The sequence below is a fragment of the Vanacampus margaritifer genome, chromosome 3 (assembly GCF_051991255.1).
Source record: "Vanacampus margaritifer isolate UIUO_Vmar chromosome 3, RoL_Vmar_1.0, whole genome shotgun sequence".
In the NCBI taxonomy this organism is placed as follows: domain Eukaryota; kingdom Metazoa; phylum Chordata; class Actinopteri; order Syngnathiformes; family Syngnathidae; genus Vanacampus; species Vanacampus margaritifer.
The window spans coordinates 19,240,429-19,266,313 of NC_135434.1; the positions used below are offsets into that span (position 1 = coordinate 19,240,429).

Here is a 25,885-nt window from a genome sequence, read left to right on the forward strand (position 1 = left end):
GTTATCGTGCTTTTACCAATGCTAAGTTGCAGACTTACGTTTGGATAGCATGCCATGGTGGACATCTTAAGTCGTTTCACCATGTTGTTTCCTGCTATGAGCTTTGTTTATCAAACTCTGTCCAATGCCTCTAAGATACAGTATTGTACTCCCTTCTGTATTTATGCATATAATGCTGTGTCAGCATATGTCTTATTCACTTTCGTTAAGTGTTGGTGTGATCAAATGATGCTGAGAGATTGGCAGCTGCTCATATGATTGTTTAATGAACGCAATGCATGCATACATTTAAAAAAAGCAGATTTTACATGTAAGTTTGACATGATTTGACATTCATACTTGGATCTAGAACTGCACAACTCTGACTTCCTTGCAAGATTTTTTTTCAAGGAGTAGCTGTTCTACTTTTGAGATCGTTCATGAATGTCTTAAGATCTTTTGTTCTTACAAAACAAAATTACATTTGGTAAAGGAGTTAAAGTTGGGCAGCAACTATTTAGTATATCAGTGTTCTAGTATCCTATTAAAAATTCAGTTGAATCATTGTGTATTTGAATGAACTATATTTGTACTTAATACATTTCACTTCACTTTACTAATGGATCAGTTGGTTTTCTTTTTCATGTAATCACACATACGCGAGGGGGAGAGGGTTATGGAGGACCTGCTGTGCTCCCCACCTCCCGAGTTCCCCACTCAGTGCTTAATTAAAGCGTTTTAGGAAGCAGAGGGAAAACATAAAAGCCTCTGGCAGCGGCAACAACTCTGTTTATATCCGGAACAATTATTGGTATGATAACGAGTTAGCATTCAGTGATTTACATAACATTTGGCAGTTGTGCATTGGGCACATTAAACACCCGTTCACAGTTTTGCTATTACTACTTGGTCACTATAACCTTTTCATTTATTATTTAATTTGTTTGCACCATCAGATGAATATTGGTTGTACCACCTGACAACACTATCACATGAAATATGCTGGGGGGAGGGGGGGGAAATCATTTCAAATAGTAATGTGATTTAGTCATTTGTCTCTAGTGTTTTTGAGATCTTGTTCAAAATGTTTATATAAATACATTCCATGCAAAAATTATACCAAACAAATTTTTATTAACAATTCATAAGTGTTTACTGAACAGCTTCCGAAAGAGATTCGTCTGACTCCAGGATTTATTTATTTCTTTAACTCAGCCCAGTCTGGGTTACTCAACCAGTGTAAATGATCTCAGTTTGTAGCCACATGAACAAGTTTATTTCAACTGGCTGTTGCGTGGACAGGGACGGTGCCCAGTGACTATTCTATCATTGTGGTCAATCACAGTGTTAATAAATTAGCTTTTTTAGTCTGTTAAAACTGCAATTGAATTTGAATTTTGGGGTGTTGTTGTGTTAAAGAACAATATAGGGTATAATACCAAATTGAACGAAGCACTGTTTGGTAACCCAAACAAGATGGATATTTTTTAATTTCCTGAAACGTAACTATGATTGAGAAGCAAAGGACAGATTTATTTTCTCCTAGCACACTGAATGTCATGCTCTGTATCTGTTGTTACTGAAACATTAGCAAAATAGCTAAAATGTCCTAAAAATTCCATCCATCCACCCTTCTATTCATTTTCCTAACCGCTTGTCCTCACAAAGGTCACGGGGGGCGCTGGAGCCTATCCCAGCTGGCTTCGGGCAGTAGGTGGGGTACACCCTGAACTGATTGACAGTTACAAATAGCAAAATTAAGTATTTTAGATGGCTCAATTATCAATTTAATAAAGAAGGCACACAAACCTACACTATTCATACACATTTAACTGTGATTGAAAACAACTTTGGTTGGTTTCACCACCTGATGTTTTCAAGTTTGGTGAAATTTTAGACATGGGATGATCTAACAAAAAAATATATTTTTTTAGGTCATACTGCCTGGCATTTAAACGTGGCAACAGGTGGTACAAGGTGTATTTCCCCCAAAATTAGGGAGTTGCAGACCTGCTTGTTGCTTAAATCAGTCCTTAGGAAAATTGTGGGTGATGCAACTTCCTAAGTAGTTTTTAACATAAAAGTCCCATAATCGTCAAACAAAGTTTGTTTGTGATATGATGATGTAAGTATAACTGCAAATGCTTTGTACGGTTATTTTTGTACCGTAATACACAAGTTGTTAAATGTGTTTTGATTAGATGTACTGTATGTGTAGATACTGCTTCATGATATTTATGTTGTTCTTTATCTGCATTATTGTTAAAGGTATTGAGACCCAAGCGGCAGAAGATTTCAGCTGGTCTGAATTCTTACGGAGATCAGGTACCACTCTTTCTTTTTGTTCAGTCTTTGTTGAAAATATTGTTTTGTAAACTGTAGGCTGAAGAAAATGGCAAATTGAATCAAAATTGCAATATCTGCCAGAAAAATATGCATTGTATCTTATTCCTATCCCTAATGTGGGCTGTAAAATATGAAATAAAACTTCACAAAACAGCCCTTGCCTGGTAAAAATTGGTTATGTTGACATGACATGATAAAGGCTTTGAGTTACACGGGAGCCAATTGTTGCCTCGCCTACCATGAAGAGCATCTGAGCTTTTGATGATGGTCAAAATTCCTAATTTTATTGAAACTGATAGTGATATTTTTCCAAAACAGTTCTCTTGTGAAACCTTGAAGAAAGAATACTGGTGTACTAAAATAACAGATGTCAAATATATAGACCAAGGAAAACAACCACAGTTGATGACAGAAACATTTTGAGAGCTGTAAAGAAAGACCCCAAAACAACTGTTAAAGAAATCAACAACAACCTCCAGAGGGCAGAAGAAAGGGTGGCATGATCTACAGGTACTGTTTGCGGGATTGAGGCTATCGGGTGATTATTAATAAGAAAAATAAGAAGGGTGATAAGTGCTGAGACAAGCTGACAAAAAGATTGAAGTTTAAAGAAAGAAAAAATTGGCTCATGAACCCGACCAGTTTAACTGTGATGCACAGTGGAAGTAATGTCATGGCTTTTGTTTGCAATTTGTATAGCTTCATTTCTTCATTGATGTAATAAATGATTGAAGTAGCAAAATTACCTAAAAGTCTACTAAAATATTTTGTGGGCCAATTTAAAGAAAAATGCAATTAAACTGATTGAGAGGTATTTCATTACGCAGCACGATAATAATGATAAACACAACAACAATAATAATAATAATAACTCAAAACTAATGGGTATCAAATTATTTTTTGTTGCTGGACACATTGTGGGTTACTAGAGGTGTCAAATCCAGGTCCAGAAAAAGCAAAAACCCTGCCACGGGTGCTTTTACTCAACTGGCAGGTAAACAAACCGTTTGAGTAGAAACACATGTGGCTAAAGCCAAACCGGGGCAGGGTTTAGACTTTGTGCACCTTGATTTGACACCTCTGTAGGCTAGTTATGGTTTTCCCTAGATGGCCTTTAATTCCCTCATGAAACCATGTATTATTGCCTCGTCGTATTACATATAGTCAAAAAATTTATGTCCAGGCCAGTTAATTTTGAAATCTGTGGTCAAGGAAAATGGTATCAGGCTAGTTATTGTTCAATTCATTAAAAAAATGGGTTTTGTAACTTAATTAATGCTTACAGTATCACTGCATTAATAAAAGTGAAGACTGTTTGCGTTTTTTGCTACGGTTTTGAGCAAAAATTATGAAGTAGACACACATGATTTGCTTTAGCGGGCCACATATGATAATGTTGGCCAATGGACTATATGGCATGGAGGAGGCGGGACTTCCGGTTTTTCACCCATCAACTTTGTTTCGATTTCCGGTTTGCGACGTGTGGGCCGTATCCCAGTACTTGCGCTTCCGCCTTTGTGCCGCTCGGTTGCGCGTTCCCATCGACGGGTGTGAGGCTGCGAGTGTGTAGTGTCTGTCTCGGTGTGGGTGCGAGTGTTGGAACACGGCCAGCAGTGGCCGGAAACGGCGCTGATGTGTAAAACCTGGAAGTTGGAAGTCCGTGGCCTCTACCCCATAGTTTGACACCTGTGAATATGAGTATGCCCAAATTTAAAAGTACCAGTACTCTGGTTTCCCCCCACATTCCATGGAAGGTTAATTGAAGACTCTAAATGGCCATAGGTGTGGATTGTTGTTTCTCTATATTTGCTGCTCTCCCCCAAAGTCAGCTGGGATAAGGTCCAGCTCGCGTGAGACTCCAAACAGGATAAGCAGTAGAAGATTGTTAGATAGCTAAATGGAAGCAGCAGAGGCTCTATTCAGAACACAATTATGGAAACATTTTTACACTCATCTGTAAGCCTATAATTAACAGGTATATGGTACATCACAATAGTTCTAAAATATAAATTGCTGCCATTACAATACAATACTTTTGTTAGGTACAATTTAAATATTTTTATACTTTATGCATGGTTAACTTGGACTCAGCATATGAGATCCATCCTGGTACCTCCAGTGTTTTGTGCACTTGATTAATAGCTCTCCAGCCTTGGGCCATTTGTCACCACACTTCACAACTGGTGCAAGTCATACTAATTGCCTTAAGTTTCTTCCCCATCTTGAAATCTGACTCGCAAGTACTTACCGGTAGTTCTAAGGAAAGGCACCATATTATGACTTGTTTTGCTTTTGCTGTTATCATCTAAAATCTACCAGTGTGTTTGTACTGTCATTGTCCTGTGTTCATCACTGTCAATATTGTTTATTTGTCAAATTGTCATTGGGTGACTGATCTCTACCAGTTGAAGTGTTCATGACATCCTCTTTTGAACTTTGTGGTCAAAGTTCAAAAGAGGATGTCAGCTAAAAAAGTGCCGAATGTATATAGTCTTAAGCATCTGGTCTTTTAGTTTACCACAAATGTTGAAAGGCAACCTAACAAAAATCCATTAGTGCAAACCTGGTGTCAATTGTTATTCTCCATCTGTGTCTCACACACTTGCAGCGGGGCTCACTCTTTTTAGATTGGTTTCGCTGGTCAGTCATCCGTTGCTAGTGACATAAATGAATCATTGCTAAATTGACTGGACGCAGGAGGACATTTTATTTGAGCCTTCTCCTCTGAGCGCAGTCTTGCCTGAATGATACTATTGTATATGATATGGTGTGGGCCATAATTTCCCAAAGGCACAGATTTAGGAGTAGACATACAGTAAGTTCTCAGTCCAGGTCCTGTTAAGCACATACAGTATGCATGTTTTTAAAGGACTGCAGGCCAGGGGACATAAGCACTTCACGTTACCTTGTTCATGTAGTTGGTTGCAAGTGATCCATATAAATGGAACTACAATGTAAGTTATTTAAGATATTTTGACTGTGTGTATGCCTGATAACAGAACAACCACTATTTAGAACAATATAAGTCATGCATAGTGACTCACATTGTAAATCTATATGGTCTTATCTGTCATTCGTGAATCAGTCTGTCCTTTTAATAAGTTGTTGCCTGTTTTGTTTAGTATGTCAAAACATGCAAACAAATCTCTCATGATGGTTGAAATGGGCATCAGTTAGCAACCAAGACAAACACTTTAGCTTGTCTGCAAATTACACAGTGTTTTACCTGATTACAGCTTTTCATTATTGTCACTATGCCAAAAATGTCTCTTACAATGACATACGGTGTCATTTTTTTTTAAAGTCCTTGCAAACCATATTGCATGACTGGAGCGAGGGAGAGATTAATTTTAGCAGTTCAAATAAGGACCCCTTTCATGCACACACATACCCAATCTAATCTTCTGTTCAGCGCATCAAGGGATTGTTCAAAAAGCCCCTCTGAAGTCAAAGGCAAGCAAACAAAAACAGAGCTCAATGAACTGCACAAAAGTGTGGGGGAGGTGGTGTGACTGGCAGATTTTTTTATTTTTTTTTATACAATTTTTCCTTGAGAAAATGAATTGCGGCTTTTTACTCTTTTTACTCATTCTGACAGGTCTCCATTATATTTCCAACTCTTACCTACTCCCAGTTCTACATTATGGAGCTGCACTACAGGTACCGGTATATAGATTAGCTTGAAAAACTCTCTTCCACCTGATAGACCCCATACTGTATGTATACTATCCTGAAATCAGTTTTGTCATCGGTGCTCCCTTTAACACTCACCACTTTGAAGTGTACTCCTTGGTTAATTTGCCCTCTATTCACTCATGCAGACAAATTCACTGGTCCATGTTTATTTATAAAACACTCATTGGCAAGACCTTATCTTCACTCTCTACTCACTTTGAATACCATCACCCGCACGCTACATTTTAGTCAGTTTTATTAACTCCTTTGTTCCCCAAGTATTATGATTGTGTTATGGGTTGGGTCATTGGGTCATATGTGACTTTCTTGGGGTCGGGTCATAGGGTCATTGTTTTATAATGTTGTCAGTTGCTATGTCCCACGTGGAGATTTTTGTAGTTGCTATGTCACTAATGATGATGACAATGTATTAGCCATTCTTAGTTTGTCTAGTCCTTTCTGATATTTGTAGTTGCTATGCAGTTATGGCACTTATGATGATTTATTAGTCACTCTTTTTTTATCATATATGCCTTTATTCTGTCATATAATTGTGCAATACCTTAGCAATTTGCGAGAGTTACTGAATGACATTTGTCGAGGTTTCTCATCCCAACTCTTCCATGCAAGCTGTTCTTTCATGTGTTCTGCATCCAGCCCTGATCGGTATGTTTGAGGTTGCTTCCATGCATGAAGCTCCGCTCTCGCCGTCAAGTGTTTTCCTCAAGTCCCCCGTGTCTTGTCTGCGTTTGGGTCCAAACTTTGCGGAATCCAGCCCTGCTATACTCCGTTTCCCAATTCTAGTGCCTTGCCTGAGTTTGGGTAATTCCTCACCTCACGTGACACAAAGTACACCTTGCTTTTGATTTTCTTTTCAATTTTCTGCCCTAAACAACTGAAACACTACAACAAATATTAAAAGAAAACACACCTAATCCCCAAATCCTTTAAATAGTTAGTGAGGCATACTATGTAGTTGATTGTTGCAGCTCTTTTTAGTCTGTGCATTTACTCATCATGTAATGTCAAGTATTAGGTAAATAAATAACTGCATCACATTGTACAATTTGGTATACATGTATAAAAAAAAAATTGCTTTTTTTTTTGCTATGTTTTATGAATAGCTGTTCTCAATTGTCTTACCTGAATAAATAAAGGTTGAGTAAAAACATTTTCTTTCACCTTGTTCTGGTGGTAGAATTTAGGTGTTTTGGGTGTAAGTTGATGTGCTTTTTCATCACATACGTCAATGCAAGGACTTCCCAAGAGAATGCGGCGCTCCACTGACAATAGGCTCCAAGGATCAGGGTCAATGCCCAGACTCCACGCTGTCACGTTTAGATCCTCTTTAATAGCTTTAAAGTATTGCCTCATCCTCCTGATCTGGACTTAACTGGCAGCAGGGGATTTCTCCAGACCGTCATGGTACTTTTAACATGTGCATGTGTGAGTTTGGGGTATCATAATAGTGTGGGCTATTTACAAGGGACTCTTGCCAAAATCAAGGGAAATATGTAGCACTTTCGATTGTTAATAGGCAGACGTTTATCTCTGACATACACAATTAGCTTGTTTGCAAATTATTGTTGTAATGAACCAAAACACATCAAGCAAGTCCATGTAGCAGCTATCCATTTTATATTTATTTCTGACAAAGTTAAATAGCAATAAGTCAAACGTTTACACTTGTCAAAGGGTTCTTATCGTGTGCAGAATTTCTGAACTGTTATTGCATGATAGCTTGAACTGTTTCGAATAGTGCATGCAATGTAGCTTGATACAGGTGTGTGTTTGTGTTTGTGTGCGTACATGTAAATGTGTGTCAACCATACTGTGTGTGTGGTCGCGTTCTAAGGATTTACGCCTTTTGAAGGTCAGCTGTTGAACAGTAGCCATTGGCATTGTTCTCCAGCTGGGCTCTAATCTCTGGATTGCATCCAACATCGGACGCGTTGGCCAAAGTGCTGACTCAGTAGTTTCCTCAAACAATTTGACAGCATTACTTCTTTTCCAGCAATTCAAGGCTGCTCTTGACACTGTCGCGCTGTGGCTGTGTAGTTATGACTTACACTGATTAGGCCACAGCCTTTCCATGTCTCCCAATTTCCCTGCTGAGCATTACAACTCTGATCAAGGAATTGCGCACACACATTAGTCACTACTGTCTTATTTTCTTCATGACCTTGGGTGATGTATCACTTTCATTACCTGCCAGTACTTCGGATGTTCATTATGCAGTGTTTTGTTATTTTAGCACTGTCGTTCTGTGTCTGGCCTCTTTCCAGGTGTAAGTGGTGGGCATGTGGAACGGCTCCACGTCTTCCTGCTGATCTGTGGCCTCAGAAGAGTCAAGGACCCTCTCTATTTGGTGGAAAGTTTTTCAGGTACATCATACGCTGAAACTTGCTCACCATTATTTAAACTGAGGACTTCTGGCATCACAATCCTTGAATTTAAGTGGATGAGTTTAAATGTTGTTTCAAATCTTGGTTTTAGGATCATTTACATTTAGGGTGACTAGATCTTCAAAAATTTAAAACCGCGACACAACAATTTATCTTAAAATCAAATATACACTCATTTCTCACCAGGAACTATCTAGATTTAGTCGGGACTCGCTAGTCAACCTGGTGTCTGGTGGCTGTTTTAATAATTTAGCTAATGCTAGATGCTATCTTGGTTGACAGTTCAACAGTGCCAAACTAGTGAATGCACTCACCTTTTTTGCTCGGTTCCGGTGTTGTGGTAATGTAGTAACACCCGAAAAAATGTGTATCTCCTGGAACTTGATTTGACTTCCGTCTGTTCTGATTTTGGTGCGTCAAACAAATATCAACTGTTTACTCCCTGCAATTTTCTCACATACAAGTCATTGCTGTTTCACACCTTTAATGAGTATTTCAATGGATGTTTGAGATCTCCTGCTGTGTGAGTGGCCATTAAATTCACCTCACGTCAACTGTCGAACAAGAGTGATTATAGTACTTGCTTTCTTTTGATTCTCCACACAGCTATCGATCATTAAAGACGCAAAAGTGTGTTCATGTCTTTAAATGAAAACAAACAGCGCTGCCAGAAGCAGCTTGCATTCGGTTTTGACTACATTTACCATGATTCTTAGGGCACACTCACACTTGGGCCATTTCTTCCGTACCGTACTGAAGCCCAATTCACTCACTATTTTATTTGAATCAACATTATTGACACGCTAATTTATGGTCTAAAAAATGTCTCCAGAGGTGCTGCATTTTATTTCAGTTTTCTCATATTTTTTGTGACAACAGAAAGATTGAGGTGTTGTTCTTCCTCTCTCCAAATTGACTGGGGTTTTTTTTCTTACAGAGTGGCATAGTGAGAATCCCCAGAATGTGTTTGTTATAATTGGTCCAAGGGTAAGTGCACGGACTTAAATGTCTAGTTGTGTGTTTTTCCTGCAACAAAAGTCAAGTGTATATTTCTCTTTGTATCATGACTTTACATATCGCTGCTATCACTCGGAGACATAGCCAGTGGACCTCAGGCAGCTGCTAATTGGACATACTGTAGGGGAGATACTGCTATAAGTATTTAACTGCAATTGTATGCAGCACTGAGCACTGTAATTCTTCACACAGGCTGAGAGTCATCAGGCACAGTGCCTGTTCAATTCCCTTTTGTGTCAAACTGCCATCTGCTTATTAAATATTTCAGATGAGCACTCACCTAACTAGCCATGTATACAGTAGGGCTCTATCTTATTTTTTTCAGCACGGATGGATGCGCCTAGATCTATCTGCACATGCACTGACATGTGATATGACATAAATCACATGTTGCCCTGCCTCACAAATCATTTCTGTCCTTCATATGGTATTACTTCATGTTAAAAAAAAAAGAAAAAAACAATGCAATGTTTATTTTTCCAAAACTCATAGCACGGTAATGTTAGTGTCCTGAATTGTGAAGTCACAAAGTCATGCATCCGTGGAAAGCAGCAGCCACTTAAGCTGCTCTATTTCTCACCGATTTCATTTTCTATTGTTCATTCATTGATTTCTCACTGTGTCTTCATCTCTACCCTAACTGCTTGACATGACATCAGTGTACAGTATTTCTCTGACTCCTCCATTTTAAACCTTAGTGTCAAGTAAAAGTTATTTTTTCCTTCTTGAAAACAACACCATTAGACATGGCCAAGGGCTTATCCACTGTCTCCTGCCACAAAATTGTCCCCTATGATAAAATGATTCAGTTGAAGCAGAGATGCATGATTCATCTCAAGATGCCGGAATCACATTGAAAGGTTGTTTGTTTGTTTCTATGAGAAATGAAAAGGAGAAACATTTTTGTTTGTATGAATGTCACATTTGGCTACAATTGTTTTGGGCTCTCGCAGTTAAGTCAAGATAAGTCATCAAACTGCATAATACAGAGCCCCTAAAGTGAAAAAAGTGAAAAATGTTTCTTATTAGGACGAAAAACATTCTTGTTAGGACGACAAAGTAGTCCATTGCATGCTAGCATGGGAGACTCTACAACTTCATTTGCATTTCTGATGGAGAATAACAGTGTAGGACCTAGTTTGGTTATATTTTCACCTGTGCCATTATTATAAGGACATTGTTGCTTTACTAGTAATTCATCACCATTATGTTGTCTGAGAGACATTTAAATCGCCTGAAGTCTTGCAGTCTGCTAAACAAGTTACCGCTCGTATGTAAAGAGATTTCTTGTTAGGATGAGAACGTTTCTTGTCCTAATGAGAAACATATTTGACTTTTTTCCCCTCCATGTCACTTTAGGGGGCTCCGTAGTCAAATGAGGTAACTGTGAAATCTAAAAAAAGAAAGAAAAAAAGGACGTGATTCTCCAAATGATGCGTGTTTTGCTCAAATTGCAGTATAAATTCCCAGGATGAAAAATTCAGGTCGATTTGTCACTGATGATGCATCTCACTCTGTCACTGCACTTCACATTACATGCCCTTACAAAGTTGTAGGAAAAACAATTTTGTAATCCTAATCCTATATTTGTTACAGTTGATTCTTCTTCGATTATTATGCACTTTCATGCAACTCTCAACTGCTGGCACAACTATAAATGCTAAATCCTAGATTATGGTAGGACGCTAAAATGCTGTGTTTATACTCTTAAATGTTAACTCACTTCCGTTTCGATTTAATTAAACATGGCATACGCTATAATGAAAAAACTTGCTTGGCAACATCTTTGACCTAAATTGATATGTGACTTTTCTGAGGTTAAGCTAATGCACACAAATCCCACATTGCAATTAATCAGATTGGCCATCCACCCTACACTGACCCCAATCTCTGGAAAAAAACAGGATTTTCAGAAAATGATTTGCTCTTCGGTAGAAGCCATCGTATCATTGTTTATTTTGTCCTCCGTGCGTTCTTAATGATTATGAAGCTTTTGTCTCTGCCAGATCGATCCCGTGCTTACTGATGAAGTTGAAGCTGTTGTGAAGAGGTAAGTGCCCATTTAATTTTCATAGTCAGTTGCACACTATATAAAAGGGATTTGGGAAACTGCTCAAAAAGTGACTTTGTTTCTCCTGAAATGTTTGACCGCATAGGCAGAAAAAAAAGCTAAAAGGAAGCTGAAATGAGTGCAAATCTAAAGAGTCACTTTTTCACATCCTCCAACTTCATGATCTGGCCTGGCCTTTCTGTTTTAGGCCATAACATTTCACCACAACTCTTTGGTTAGAATTTCACCTGTAGTCATCTCACAAGTAGTGCAGTCGTGTTTCTTGCCCTAAGCTTGTCGCTCCTGCTCACCATCATTCACGCTTTTGTGAGCCCTGAGTCACGCCAGAACTGAGCTTTGTCACTGCTTCCACAGAACAGCAGGGGTCTTCTTAGCCCGGGAGAGGAGCCAGCCGGAGCTCCACGCTGCCATGAAAAGGTGCTTTGCTGTGGTCAACAGTTCCATCTCAGAGGGCATGTCGGCAGCCATCTTGGAGGTAAACAACTTATAGGCATCAGGGGTAATTGTGTCTCAAATCACATGATCATATGAACATATCATCACACATTTGATAATGCAAAACTAACACTGTGATGATGGAGCAAATCCACTTTATCTCTTCTCAACACACTTAAGACAATCCATTGTAGGCTTAAAGTTGGATTACGATGTTGGCGTGTTTGTCTCAACAACCTGCTGAAGGCATGAGGTGACACAAATTCTTCATTCTGAAGGAGGATAATTAAATTGTGGGGCTTTTTCCCAAAAGTTCCCCAATTTCATGTATTCGCATTAAGGTATGCTTTTTAAATGTGACAAGAGTCAGCATATCCAGCACGACACTACATGCATAAAAACATGTATGGTAGCATAACAAAGGCTCTGTGTCACACACATTTAATATTAGTGTTGTTTCGATGCGGGTATCGAGAGATACACTGCATTAAAACAGTGGTATCGGCATCAGCAAGTACAAAAGAGTAACTGATTTTTTTCCCCAATGTCCTTGATGAAACCGTCACTTATCGTGGCCAAGTATGTCATATTAATCTTCGGTTTATAATGATGGATCTGAACCTTTTGTTTTTCTGGAGTGGAATGATCATATATATTTTTTCTACGTAATGTTTTTTATGCCATTTTGTGACATCTGATTTGATTTTTTTCATGTCAATAGAAACAGTACTCGTATGTGGATATAAGTCACACATATATCCAATAGTGCAGTCTGGATGCTTAGGTCCTGCTCATCCGAGTATACGTTACAATTGTTTGACAAACTAGACACGTCCGAAAATCTATGGTGGACGAAGAAGCACAAAAGTCACCATTAAAAAGAAAACTGCTTTTAAAGTGAAATACATATAGGGAAACCGGTTAGTTCAAGCACAACATTCTTGAAATTGCCACAAAGCGTCAGGTTGCTGTGGAATGAAAATTACATCATAGTGTCTCATGGCACCAGGCTCAGGTCCGTCACAAAATGGCCGCCCCCTGAGATGGATAAAAACATGGCTTTTGCCACTTAATTCATATTCCGCAAATGTGTTGTTAATAAGAAAAAATGTGTTTAGAAGACTTGTGGAGTCACCATTAAAAACATATTATTGAAGACAGTTTGTGACTTTCTCTTTAACAACACAAGCAGTTACAACATGCAGTACTATATTGTACTTGTGAGGAAGCTAGCAATGAACTGGACTGGGCCTACACCGACAATAGAATCTAATTGCTTTGTCCTTCCGACAGGCAATGGATCTGGGGCTACCTGTGGTGGCCAGGGATATTCCAGGAAATAAAGCTGTGGTTCAACATGAGGTCACCGGTCTGCTATATTCGTCCCCTCAGGTATCCAGCAGAAGCAGGCAGCATTGAAGCCACAACTGGCAATGAGCGTGTCCCTTTCTTTTCAAACATTATCTTTTCAGTCCGACAGTCTCTTAACTTCAGCCTTTTTAACCCAGTTTGTACTTCAATTGCAATTTGTGTAATTCACCAGAGGAGCTAAACTGGGATTGAAAAGTAGAGTCACACAAGTCAATGGAATTTGAAATTTTGATATAGCTTTGCGAGAGATACTCTACGCTAGCAGTAGGAGATAAGCCCTCTCCACGGGTGGTGACTGGGCGTAGGGCCTCGCCTCACGTTAGTGGAGATGGGCTGAGCTGGAGTGTTTCTCAGTCTGCTGCGCCATTAGGTCCGCGGAATGCAGTGTGGATACACCATATGCCAAGTAGTGGTGGCTTCACTAAGCATTGATCACATTTTAATTGGTCTAGTTTTTTTCCCAACCTCCCACCCAGCAGGTCTCTGTGACAGATGGTGGGTAATGGTCAGGTAATGGTCTTCAAAGTTGACAGTTTTTTTTTTAATTTTCTTCATAAGAAAATTGCAAGTGACAGCCATTATAGGATCAACCGAAAAAGTCTATTGGGCTTGATTTGGGCCTGGAGCTCCAAATAGCTCAATCCTTTTGAAGTATTTACTTAATCAATGCAAATACTTTTATCTGCATTCTACTCTCATGTCTTGTAATAAGGCTTTGTGCTTAAAAACCTCTTCAGGCAACTTCAATGGCAGGCCTCAAGTGTCCATTGGCAGTCAATGAGATTAATTTTGCCTTTATCCCTGCCAGGAATTTGTACATCAGTCTCAGAGGCTGTTGTCAGATCATGAGCTGAGAGAGAGAGTTATAAGGAATGGGAAAGTCTACGTGGTGAAGCATCACAGCCTGAAACAGGAGAGAGAAACCTACCAGAGGTTGGTGGATACGCTGCACTAAGGCCACATTGATCAACTCCTTATGTTTACTTTGCATGTCTACACAAACATGAATATTTTTGTATGGGTTTTGGTCTTTTGCTGGATTTTTCTTTTGTCTCATTTGCATGACATCACATTGTGTTAAGATTCATAAACACTGTTGATGTGGCTGGATTGGGGAATTTTAAGGACACATTTCATTGGTGGATAGATTCCTCATAAACTGCTGTATTTACAATAATAATATACTAGTAATAATTTACAACATGCTGTAAACATGTAGCAAAATATTTTTTTTATTCGTACTTGGATCCAAAGGGATAACTGTAAATCAATACAACAGCAAAATGTAATGTACTTTATACATTTGATATTGTACTATTTATTCAGATACATAAATGTTGGTGCACTCCATTCGCTGTCTCTTTATTATTTGACTTCTAATTGTATTTCTTATTCAGATTTTTATTTTGTTTACACTGTGCACAACCACTTTTGTTTGATGAAGTCAGCTAGTGCCTGTTTGAAGGGTTACAAGGATTTTCCAAAAGCACAGGAGCAACATCTGCTTTGACATAAAGTATATTTTTTGTTGCAGCTATAAAATATATTTACACTTCAATCATAAAACATAGTTTAGGATACATTTTGTAACACTCTGATCTGCCACAATTATTAATTTGCATGGGTAAAAAAAAAAAATTCAAATTTTTGATTGACATACAGAGGTATTAATTAATCTACATTTTTACTTTTGACATTAAACTTTACAGCGTTAATGACCTGAATCGTGGTTCTTTCTCATCTAGTAGCATCCTGGATTAAATACATTGGAACACATTTTAACATAATGCACTTCATATCGCTTAATTTGACCACCATTATGAACACATGAACATTTTTGTACTTTGCAAAATGCTGCGCATTAAAATTACTCAGATAAAAACAGTCCAAATACATTTCAAATTTATAGTGGGTTAACAAAATACAAAATTATAAAGAGGAAAAAAATGGCTACTAGCTCTACTTGTGACTATCATATGGATTTAAAACCCATGTGGGTTCTGTATGATTTCATTTTATAAGCTCGTCAATGCCTGCAAGGTATGTTGGTCATTAGGAAGTGCAAACATTTAAAGAATAGCACATGGATATCCACATGCAGCATAGCATTTGGTGGCTTTTTCATTGTGTAAAGTAGGACATGGGCTCATTTCTTCAGTATTAACAGTATTATACAGTATGTGTACAGTACATCTAAAAGGCCTTTGCAGGTAATGAAAAGGGTTGTGTTTTTTGTCCATCTCATATTTGTCAACAAAGGCATTGAGGTGATCAAAGCCACATTTTCTGCAATGTGAGATCTGATCAGACTCACTATTATACACTGTCCCGGGGCTCTGCAACGGGCACTTGGGGTCCCTCCTCACAACTGTCTTCCTTCCCAACCCAATGGATACCATGTCCATTCTCCCTTTGTGAGAGACGCGGCGAATGCTGGTGCTCCATTGTGGAAAAAGTGGTGAAGTGGACTCGCTTCCTCTTGCTGGTTGGTGAGTGGAGCGACTCTGCGGGCAATGGTTTGCTCCTGAAGGCGCCCACACAGCTAATAGGCGAGTTTGTGACTGATGCCAGGCAACTGGGCCTTCTGGACAGTGAAGCAGTTTTATCAGGCCCAATGTCTATCACGGTGGTCATCGTCTGCGAGTCTTGTTGAACAGGACTTCCCGGGACGCTCATCACTAGTTCAGCATCTGTACCAAGCCACACCCAGTCATGCCTGTGACCTGTAGGCTCCTGGCTATGTGACGGAGACTTCTTATGTCTGAACTTCACAACATATGATATACAATTGGCAAGAAATACCATGATGGCCAAGCAAAAGACCCCCAAAAGAGCATACATACCAATCTCTAAGTCTGTAAGGGGTCTGTTTGTCAACATATCTTCCTCACCACTGATCTCAACCTCCACTGACTCTTGTCCAGGAACAACAATTTTAGTGGTAATATTATTGGAGTTGACCAGGTTACCGGGAGCCTTAACAGTACTCGTGAAACGAACACTGTCCACTATCATATTGTCAGAGCCGTATGCTTTACTGCTGTCACCGGGGCTGCTCATCATACTGATATTGACCATGCTGGTGGGACTGCTTCCCGAAATGCTAGGTTTCCCTACGCCTCCAAGGCTGCCGCTGGTCATAAACGTCCTCTCTGTAGATTTGATTGTGGTCTTCGCCAAGGGACTCTCGTCTTTGGCTGATGTTGTGATGCGTGAAGGAACCTGTGATGGTCTCCTTTGCTCCCTGTCACTCTCAATCTCTTCCCCATCATTTCTGAAGTCCCCACCGCTGTTCTTTTTTTCTGTGGTTTTGCTGACAGTGGTGCTGTCAGAACTTCGGCTATTGCTGTCTGGTTGTCGACTTTTCATCTGAAACTTGACCTTAAGACTGCCATTGCCCACAGTTACAGTGGTTTTACGTTTAGACTTCTGGCAGGCCTCACAGATAGAGATTTCCACTCGGACCAGAACTCCTTCACCCTCTCCCTCTGCTACCACAGCTGGGGGGGTTCCACGTACTGACACCACGCCCTGATCCAAGGATGACACCATCACACGGTAAGAGGCAGGATCATAGATGTCAAGAGGTGTCTGGCTGCCATCACTGAACTGGACCCATGCACTGACCATGGCTTCCTAATGGCAGAGAAAACAAAAGAAATTGTTATTGTGTTTTGGAACAACCATTCAGTCATGCTGGAGTTAAGTTGATTGAGAATGTAACCTGTTGGGGCAACCTCAGAACTTCCTGTGTAGCTGTGGTTGCCAGAATGGCCCTGTTGCTTCCTGGGCTGAGCTGTAGTGTCATTGAGAGACCTGCAACCATCTGGACACCCAGTTCAGTAATGCTCACTTTTTCATCTGTGACTTTCACTGTTGTTTTTGCCAAGATTGTGTCAGAGAGTGGAGAAAACACCTGTCGCAGAACAATATCACATACCGTAAATGCACAGTTTGTTTCATCAGGCTGTAAATGTGTTGTGGGGTCAGTTTATGTACTTGCCAATATGTCATATTTAAGGAATTTAATTTTGTCATGCCAACACACATTTACACATAAGACACGAAATTCGATACCCGAGGTCCCAGATTAGCCCAGTAACTCCCAAAAAGTTAAATATTAATATAACAACAAACATGATCAAATAAAGATACATTGTCGACATTTGTGTGAGCAAAGATTAATATTTGTATATGATTATCTTAGTAGATTCAAAGACTATTATAGGGCCAAGGTTGTCAAGATTCTAATCAATTTCGGACAATAAGGAGCCTATGTTTGGTCAGTCACTTCCAAAACCCTGAAGATTGGCAATATTTGGATTTTAAAAGGCAATGTAACCACACGCAAAAGCACGAATATGGACTAAGACCTCTAGGGGTTACCCCTTTTCTAACACAAATATTTGTTCATGTAAACGTGACCGAAATGCCTTGATTGAACGTGGAATTGGTTTGTGTTTTCCGTACACTCTATTCACAAGGAATCTTGGTCTTTTTAGTACAGAAAGTCTGACCGTCTCGTGTGCACGTGCACTACCCACCGGAAATTTACAGACAGAATATATATGTTTTTAAATATAGTCATATAGTGATATAGTCAATTGTGAATCCAGGACTGCATCGTCACCGTCCGTGTCTTCTAGGAATAAACAACTATTTGGCATTCATAATCCCTACTTTGTAATTGACTTTACATGGTCTTGTCTGCTCTCAGCGTCCCCTTTTAATTCTATTTGCATAAGCCACTTTGACAGCTGTTTCAGGCCCGGGAATGCTGCTCTACTACTGAGCTTACTTTTGCGTTTCACCATTATGTCAAAATTGCATGGAATAGCAAAAACATATTTGTATACCCTAAATGAACATTTTCTTTGAGCAATCTGTAAATAAAAAGATGTCAGAATTTGTCTGTTGAAAATGTTGCTCAATAGGCCCCTCAATGCTTCAATACATGTTTTTCCTTCAATGGGCTTATTTTTAAGTTACTTTATGTCACCAGGAAAATGCTACGTAGAGATCATAAGTGCCAAAATGAAGGCCACCCAGACCTCAGTATCTAGGGCCCTACCCTTGCATGATAGTCCTGCCCACAAGTCGGTGAATACTATGTGAATCATGGAGGCAAGTAAGAAACATGTCAGTCGGTCAGTCAGAATGGCACTGTAGCGGCTTGCGGAAAATGCTTGGCCATTTCCGTGCTTTGCTACAATGTCCATCAGATTCAGTTGCTTGAGCCAGGGCTGGAGAGATCCATGAGAAAATATGCAGTATGAAGAATCCCCCCCAAAAAAACATCCACTTTTTTCTTTACCTAAAACTAGAGAATGTCCAGAATTTGTGCCAAGGGTGATTTAACAAAGTTAAGTACTATCTTGCTGCTTGATGTTACTTTAATTAGCCAACACTTCAGTACTGCTCAGGGAATCACTGGACCATCAGTCACAGGAGCACCGCTGACATTTTAAAGGGACTGCAACATGAAATATCAACTTTTTGGAGCTTTTAGCCATGTTAAAATACTAATTCCTCACAAAAAAAACATGACCAAAGTTGTGTTTTCCTCCATTCGCCCCTGTATGAGAAATTCTAGGTTATTCTGCTCTCCAAGCACCAGCCCCTCCCAACCTGAGAAAACGAGCTGTTGGCACGGTTTGACGTCATTGCGTGCGGCCCCACCCCCGCACCGCCTCTACGGACTAAACGCACGGCCACTTTCTCTGAGACCTCCCACCATGGGATAATGACAAAAGTAGCCTTTATCAATAAACATTCTGACCAAATGAATTCAAAGCAATCAATTATTCTTCACATTTGCAATGGCAAAGTGCAATGAAATGACAATTGGCTGTTTTAAAAACCATTGGCTGTGTAAAGTAAAACATCTGTGCCATCTGCGTGGATAGTGCGCTTGCCCCATTAGCAACAGGGTGTGGGTTCGAGACCCGCTGTGGTGCTTTTTTTTTTTTCCTCCTCCTCCTTTCCTCTAACCTCTCTGAGTTAAGAAGCTTAATCCAGAAGTTTTTATCAATATCAGAAGGCGGCCATTTTGTCACTTGCTGTCAAATGAATCACAGTTGCTCAGGTCTCAGGTAACAACCAATTACAGCTCAGCTTCAGAAAACAGGTGAGCTGTGACTGGTCATTGCCTGAGCCATGTGCAACTGTGATGTCATCTTCAGTTGACAGCAAGTGGCAAAATGGCCGCCCCCTGAGATTGATAAAAATGGCTAGATTTTTGCTGTGTAACTCATATTCCACAAATGTAATATGAATCTGAATGTCATGTTTAGACTAGTAAGGTCACATATAACATATTGTCAAGAAATGTTTAAGGTTGACTTCCCCTTTAATAGACAGACACATTGACACTATTTTCCCTGCTCAGGGGTTCACATAGGCCTACTGTTTTGATGCTCATGCTTAGTTACCTGGATGGCAGTGGTCCCAATGTCTTGGCCTGATAGCACCCTCCCCCCCTGCAGCCGTGCCACACGAGGATCTTCCACCTTCATATAGTATCTAACAAGTCTTGTTACATCCACCAGCCAGTCAGAGCCCAGGAAATAGGCCTTAGAGTCTCGAGGGTCCGCCTTCTCGGCCACAAAGTGGGTTAGCACACGCACCAGGGCGTGCTGATACTGCAATGTGCAGCCCTTTCCCTTCTTTTCATCCACCTGACCGTTCCAGCCAGATCTGAGACATAGAAAACACACAGACTATTAGATAATTTGCTCATAGATTTGATCTGATTCTGTTTGGATGGATCTGAGGGAATATTAAGGCAATGCAAGGAACATCATATCATAACATGTAGAGGGCAAACAAGGTTGTCTTTTACTGACACAAATGTGTAACCCACCTCTTGGAAGTTACTATAGGGACCCTCCAGCTTTTGATTTGGCTCAGCTCGGTGTCTGACACCTCGATCTGAAGGGGGAGTCGGGGCATCCACACATTCAGCTCAAGTTGAGCACTGAGGTAGCTGTAGGTAAAGTTTACCACCATCTTGACTTTGCCTTTTGTTTCTTGGCCATTTACAAAAACATAGTCACACCTGTCCGAGACCTGCAGAGGAAGAGAAATAGGGATACTTTATCATTGTGATGTCTTGATTATATCAACGAGTTTATCCAGCTATTTTTTTTCTGAGCAAACTGCAGCCATAGTCAACCAGGTTGTCAGTGGGGGTTATGTCCTTTAAGTAATGACAAACACGATCAAACAAGCTCATAAATGTCAATGTTTTAACAAATGGTGGATTCTCACCACACTAAATGTCCTTGTGGCACTTTCACACTGCATGTGATACCATTGTAATGTCAGTTAGCTGCAATAAACTACTCTGATGATCACTGCTCCAAAGCTTTGGGACGATGCGGCATTGCAATTTTATGTTAATCAAAATATCGCGCTCAACATCAGTCCTTCACAGCCAAGTGCATTCATTACATGATCATTTCAAAAGTGACCTTGGAGAGTTTAAGCTACTACTGAAAAAGATCACATGGACAATCTGAGACATGAATCAGGAGCTTTTCGTCGGTCCTCTCAACAGCCACCGCTCACAACAAACAGGATAATTATAACGCCACATTTAAATTCAGTCACCAGCCTCTGGAAATGCACACAGGAGTGGAAAAAAAATAATGTGACTTTGACTGATAGCCTAAGGAGGAATACAAATAGCAAATCTCGCTCTTATTTGCACGAATCCAGCACTTGGCTACACGGTGTGCTGCCATGTGCACATGCTATTTTTGAGAGGATCATCAGTGCATTTCAGAATCATCCTGCACCCCCCCGTGTCCACGGCTAAAGCTTTTAAATGACCACGTCACTGTGTGTCATCCTGCTATGGCCTAACTTCCTGACAAATAATCTCATGCATGAATTCCATCCAAATAGTGCATTTACAGTGTGGCAGTGATGGAGAATTCCTAATGCAAGCATGGATCAATAGACACGAATGGAGTTGTTTTTAAGTGTTTCAAGCTGTATGGAGTCCTCATATTTTAATTCATTGTGAATGCAGTCATCCATTCATCCATATTCTGAGACACTTTGTTCATTTCTTCTTTTTAACGAGAACGTCATCCAAGAGCTTCACGCTTAAACTGAACTTGGAGCCTTGTTCAAATAACACTTCAAAACATCATTTAAAATGGAATATATTTTAATGTGGCAGCCGCCCACTCTTCTTGGTCACAATCTCATTCTGTCAACAATAATAGCGCCATGGGTTTTTGTGTCATCAATTTATATTTGTTTTTGAATTTTATCTTAGTTTCATGAGGCAGTACATCCAGACTGAAAGGCATGCTTTCCCTGATAATTAGAGCTGTAGTTTCTACTGAAAATATATTTTAAAGGTTGAAAGAATCTTCTGTTATTCTATCAGGAAGCAAAGTTAAGCAATTGGTCAAATTCAGTTCAACCCTGATAAATTGTTGAGTCACACCATAAAGACCTGACAAGTCATACAAGACAAGAAGCTTTTAATGAAGTATCGGTTGTTCACTTCTGACCTGACAAATAATGATGGACAAATTAAGCTTCATGAAGCACTTACAGTGATATTTTTTGACTCCTCTAGATGACACTCTTGGTTTAAAGATGCAGTGGAAATGTAATCAATTTCCATTGCACTAGCCTTTGTCTATAAACCAAGAGCACCATCAAATTGCAAGTGCTTCATAAAGCTTAATTTTCCCATCACTACTCACAAATCCATAAAACAGTCCACATATACACTCCAAACAACTCGTGAGATGACCTGTTGATCTCCTGTCTATAATGCTAATGCCATAACCGAACCCTTCCCATTTAGCACCAACAGATTTGATTCTTTTCAGTCACTGCGGACGGAAAAAAGATAGCCAGATGTTAGAATTATCTGAAATATTGTTCACTGGAGCTGCTGTCTGGCCAGATATTAAACTGAAAGCAATACAAGGATTAGAACAACAATCCACGTAGGATGATTTAGTGCACAGACCTTCTCTTTACATTGATGCATAATCCTGTTTGTATTACAACTAACGCTTTTAAACGCAGAATACTGTACACCACTATTTTTACTTTTACTTTACACTTGTAAATCTGAGCCTTTCTCCTTTGTTGAGATAATCCATCCACTTTACATGTGCACATGTGATAAGACTGGAAGATGCACGACATGCACATTTCATCGGTAACAATGCTAAATATGTCACCAATTATGGAAACTGCACTAGGTCAAAAATATGCAGCAGATGCCCACAAGTCACTTTTCTAACATCACGCCCGCTCTTCGCTGATTTATTTATTTATTTATTTTTAACTGTCTGTTTGGGTCAGGTTTGCCCCACCAGGTTTCTAGCCTAAGAATGTTCACCAGATGTGGTGCGTGCGAATAAAGGCTAAGACATGGACAAACACACAAGTGCATTTTAATGATGGCATTTTAAATGCACAGAGATATTGTAAAGTGTTTCTAAGTCCCATTGATGTGCCATTCATCAACATCAACAACCATCATGGCCCCTTGTTGAAAGGATCTGTGAACAACATTTGAGAGAATTAGACCTTTTGTGTACATATAGAAAAAGACTGATCTTTGAGTTCAGCCCATGAAACAAAATCAAGTGAGGGACAAGGGAGAAACATTTGCCTAAGCTCTTTAACACGTTGTATCATCAAAAGCGTACAATATGTTTGCTTGAGGCTGGAGTCCATTGTCCTTCTTTAATGTATTTTTTTTACATTCTGTAACCCCACAGTCATAGGCCCTGACTTTCAATTTCATCAGTCAAAAAAGCCCGTTTCTGGCAGTCAGCCATGCCCAGGTTCACGGGATAAAAAGGAAAAGTCACAGGATGAGAGAGCAGTGTGGCAGACTGCAAGGTAATTTGTGCTGAGCGATTTAGCTCAACGGCTGTTCATTGAGGAAGAGATTGATGGGTGATAGCGTTGAAGCCCGACTAACAGTTTGTTTTACTGAGTGGAAAAGAGATGGAGAGAGGAGGTGACTTTGGTAGAACATATTTGTCTACTGTTGTCATTGCTGTCACATACATGGCCCGCCATTCTCGTGAATAATCTTTTCTTTTGTCACATAAGGTCACCAGTTTTGCATCAGGGAAGAAAGTAAATTAATTTTGAACCCTGATTTTTTATTTATTTATTTTTGAAATAGTGTGCTGATTGAACCATACCTTGAGAGCATCTTCATCAGTAGAACTGCATTCTGTATATCCAGTAACATCAGTGACCAGGCCATCTTCTTCCACAGCGACAGTTCTTACAGGCACCAGCACTTTTTTTCCGGTCAGGATTGCAGTATTCAGCACCTCAGTGTCCTGCAATGGAAACAATACCACTACAATCAGTCTTTTGGAAGGCTGCCTGGTAAAAAATAAATAAAGCAAAGGATCTTTATGTTGAGCATGCGCACTCATTTTATTGTGCATATGTTTTGTTTTGTTTTTTTTGGGGGGGGGGGTGTCACCGCAGTGTGTGATATCACCTCATGCTTGTGTTTTGCTTTTTCTTTGGCTTTTTGTGGTTTTATTGCAATAATGGATGTATTACAATAAAACGGCCATCATTAATGACGTCATACAAGTCTTCAGAATTTGCGAGAGGACCTTAGTGTGTTGCAAGTGATAGAGCATACAAATTAAATCAAATTGCTCTGGCGCCTTTCCTATACCACTCACAGCAACTAGGGAACATGTGATAAGAGCTGGACTGGCCATCTGGCCGGCCTCTTTTGGGGCCGTTGCAGTGCTTTTTCATGATTATATTCCTACATTTTACCACAAGAGACTGGCCCACAATTTAGAAGGGCCAGTCCATTTTGAATATAGGTAGCAAACTGAAACATCAATAAACGTCAACGGCAGGCAGAACTACATGTGAGACAAAACTGGCTGGCTTGGGCCGGTGGGCCGACGTCAAAATCCCAGGGCCGTTTTTTTTTTTTTGTGCCAGTCCAGCCCTGCATACGATTTTTGTTTAACAGAAACCTCAGATATGGTTAATTTTATAGCTTTTCACAAATCGATATAATTGGTCACACCCCAAGTAGGTCCGCTTTTTTTTATTATTATTATTTTTGACCGATCTTGAGTGTTGACAACGCAATGTTATTGGCTCAACTAACATGCTATTTTATTTTTTCATTTGTTTCCTGAAACTTGGCAAACATTCTTCAGCACATTCAGTCATAGAGGGAATAGCAATTTGTGGGAGGTAATAGTTATTGTTAATATCTCACTGAATATATGCATGACGCAAATGCTTGCGTGCAGTCATGAATAATCAAATTGAAGCAGATGGATGTGTGTCTTTCCTGTGTAAAATCACGTTGTCCAAATGAAGTTGAAATAATCGTGTGCCGTGTGTGTAAGTGCGCACGTGCATGACAGTTTGAGAGTAGTGGAGCGTAGCCGGGTCGGCTTCTATGAATGATCAGTGAAATTCACCCAGAGGACAGAATAAAGCAGATGGATGATTGTCTCTGAACTGTAAAACTGGTCTAAATGAGGCAGAAGTAACTTGTCTTTATTTTTTCTGTGACTGGCATTACAATAGTTCAAAAGCAGATGTACAGCCCCTAACTGAAGCAAATCACATGTTTGGTCCACCGCCTGAGGTCAACTTGTAATCCTTAATAGATATGGACTATGTCAAATTCACGAATAGGGATAACGTGTCTTCATAACTTCAGGCTCTTCAGACAGCAATGTGAATATGACCCAATATGGCTACTGGTTCAAATGGACAAATCAGGTTCAATGCTATTGTATTCAAAGCCATGTAATTTATTGGAAAGTTATGATTTTATGTACAGTGGTACCTCGGAGTTTGAACATAATTCGTTCCTGCAAAGTGTTCAAAGTCCAAAGCGTTCAACCTTCGGGGGAAAAAAATCCCATAGGAAATAATGTAAATGCAATTAATTCGTTCCCAAGCTCCAAAAACAGAGAATTCCTATTTTAATTTCTATTAGTTTTTTACATTTACAGTATAGTACAGTATTTAAACAATAAAAATACCTTAGCTTACCTGTTGTGGTGTGATGGCATCAGTGGATGATAAATGCTATGTTAATGCTAGCATTAGTTCAGTGCCGAGTTTGTATATTTTACATTGGGCATATTGTTGGACTACTAAGCGGTCCCTGCGTGCGTTGTTTAACGTCAGGCACATTGTTGAAGAGCTAAGGGGGGTCCTCGTGCCAGTATTTACAGAAGTTGTCACGGTAGTTAGAACTGTGCAATAATCTCCTTCCTAATTCCGCAGTGGTTTGTAGCACTGTATGTTTTTCTGTGCTGCCACTGGCACTGTTGTCTTTCTTTGAGCCCATTGCAAAGAAAATTGTCGTGGAAAAATCCAAATGCACTCGCAAATGTATGGAGCACCTCCGAGAGTATTTACGATCTGACTATAAGTGCATAGTCTCAACTACCGCAAAGTGAGCATTCGGCATTGATCGGCTTCGCTCGGCTACCCGTTTTCAAGGTACGTTCGGCTTAGCTTGCTCCGAGACGTTCAAACTCTGAGGTTCCACTGTATTAGTTTTAAGGTAGCACGATCAAGG

The 25,885-nt window shown here is 39.8% G+C and overlaps 2 protein-coding genes across 4 annotated transcripts in view; one reads left to right on the forward strand and one right to left on the reverse strand.

The window, feature by feature from the left end:
* Positions 1–14,649, forward strand: part of glt1d1 (glycosyltransferase 1 domain containing 1) — a 21,146-nt gene extending 6,497 nt beyond the window's left edge. For both annotated transcript variants that reach the window (XM_077560391.1, XM_077560392.1), the window contains 7 exons: positions 2,248–2,304; positions 8,286–8,384; positions 9,343–9,392; positions 11,429–11,472; positions 11,848–11,968; positions 13,222–13,320; positions 14,108–14,649. In XM_077560391.1, the coding sequence (XP_077416517.1) occupies positions 2,248–2,304; positions 8,286–8,384; positions 9,343–9,392; positions 11,429–11,472; positions 11,848–11,968; positions 13,222–13,320; positions 14,108–14,254 (617 nt within the window). In that variant the 3' untranslated portion in view covers positions 14,255–14,649. The remainder of the gene's footprint in view (positions 1–2,247; positions 2,305–8,285; positions 8,385–9,342; positions 9,393–11,428; positions 11,473–11,847; positions 11,969–13,221; positions 13,321–14,107) is intronic.
* Positions 14,340–25,885, reverse strand: part of LOC144048437 (transmembrane protein 132D) — a 33,707-nt gene continuing 22,161 nt past the window's right edge. For both annotated transcript variants that reach the window (XM_077560386.1, XM_077560387.1), the window contains exons 5-9: positions 23,496–23,639; positions 20,162–20,367; positions 19,731–19,995; positions 17,024–17,215; positions 14,340–16,935 (exon numbers count right to left, since the gene is read on the reverse strand). In XM_077560386.1, the coding sequence (XP_077416512.1) occupies positions 15,616–16,935; positions 17,024–17,215; positions 19,731–19,995; positions 20,162–20,367; positions 23,496–23,639 (2,127 nt within the window). In that variant the 3' untranslated portion in view covers positions 14,340–15,615. The remainder of the gene's footprint in view (positions 16,936–17,023; positions 17,216–19,730; positions 19,996–20,161; positions 20,368–23,495; positions 23,640–25,885) is intronic.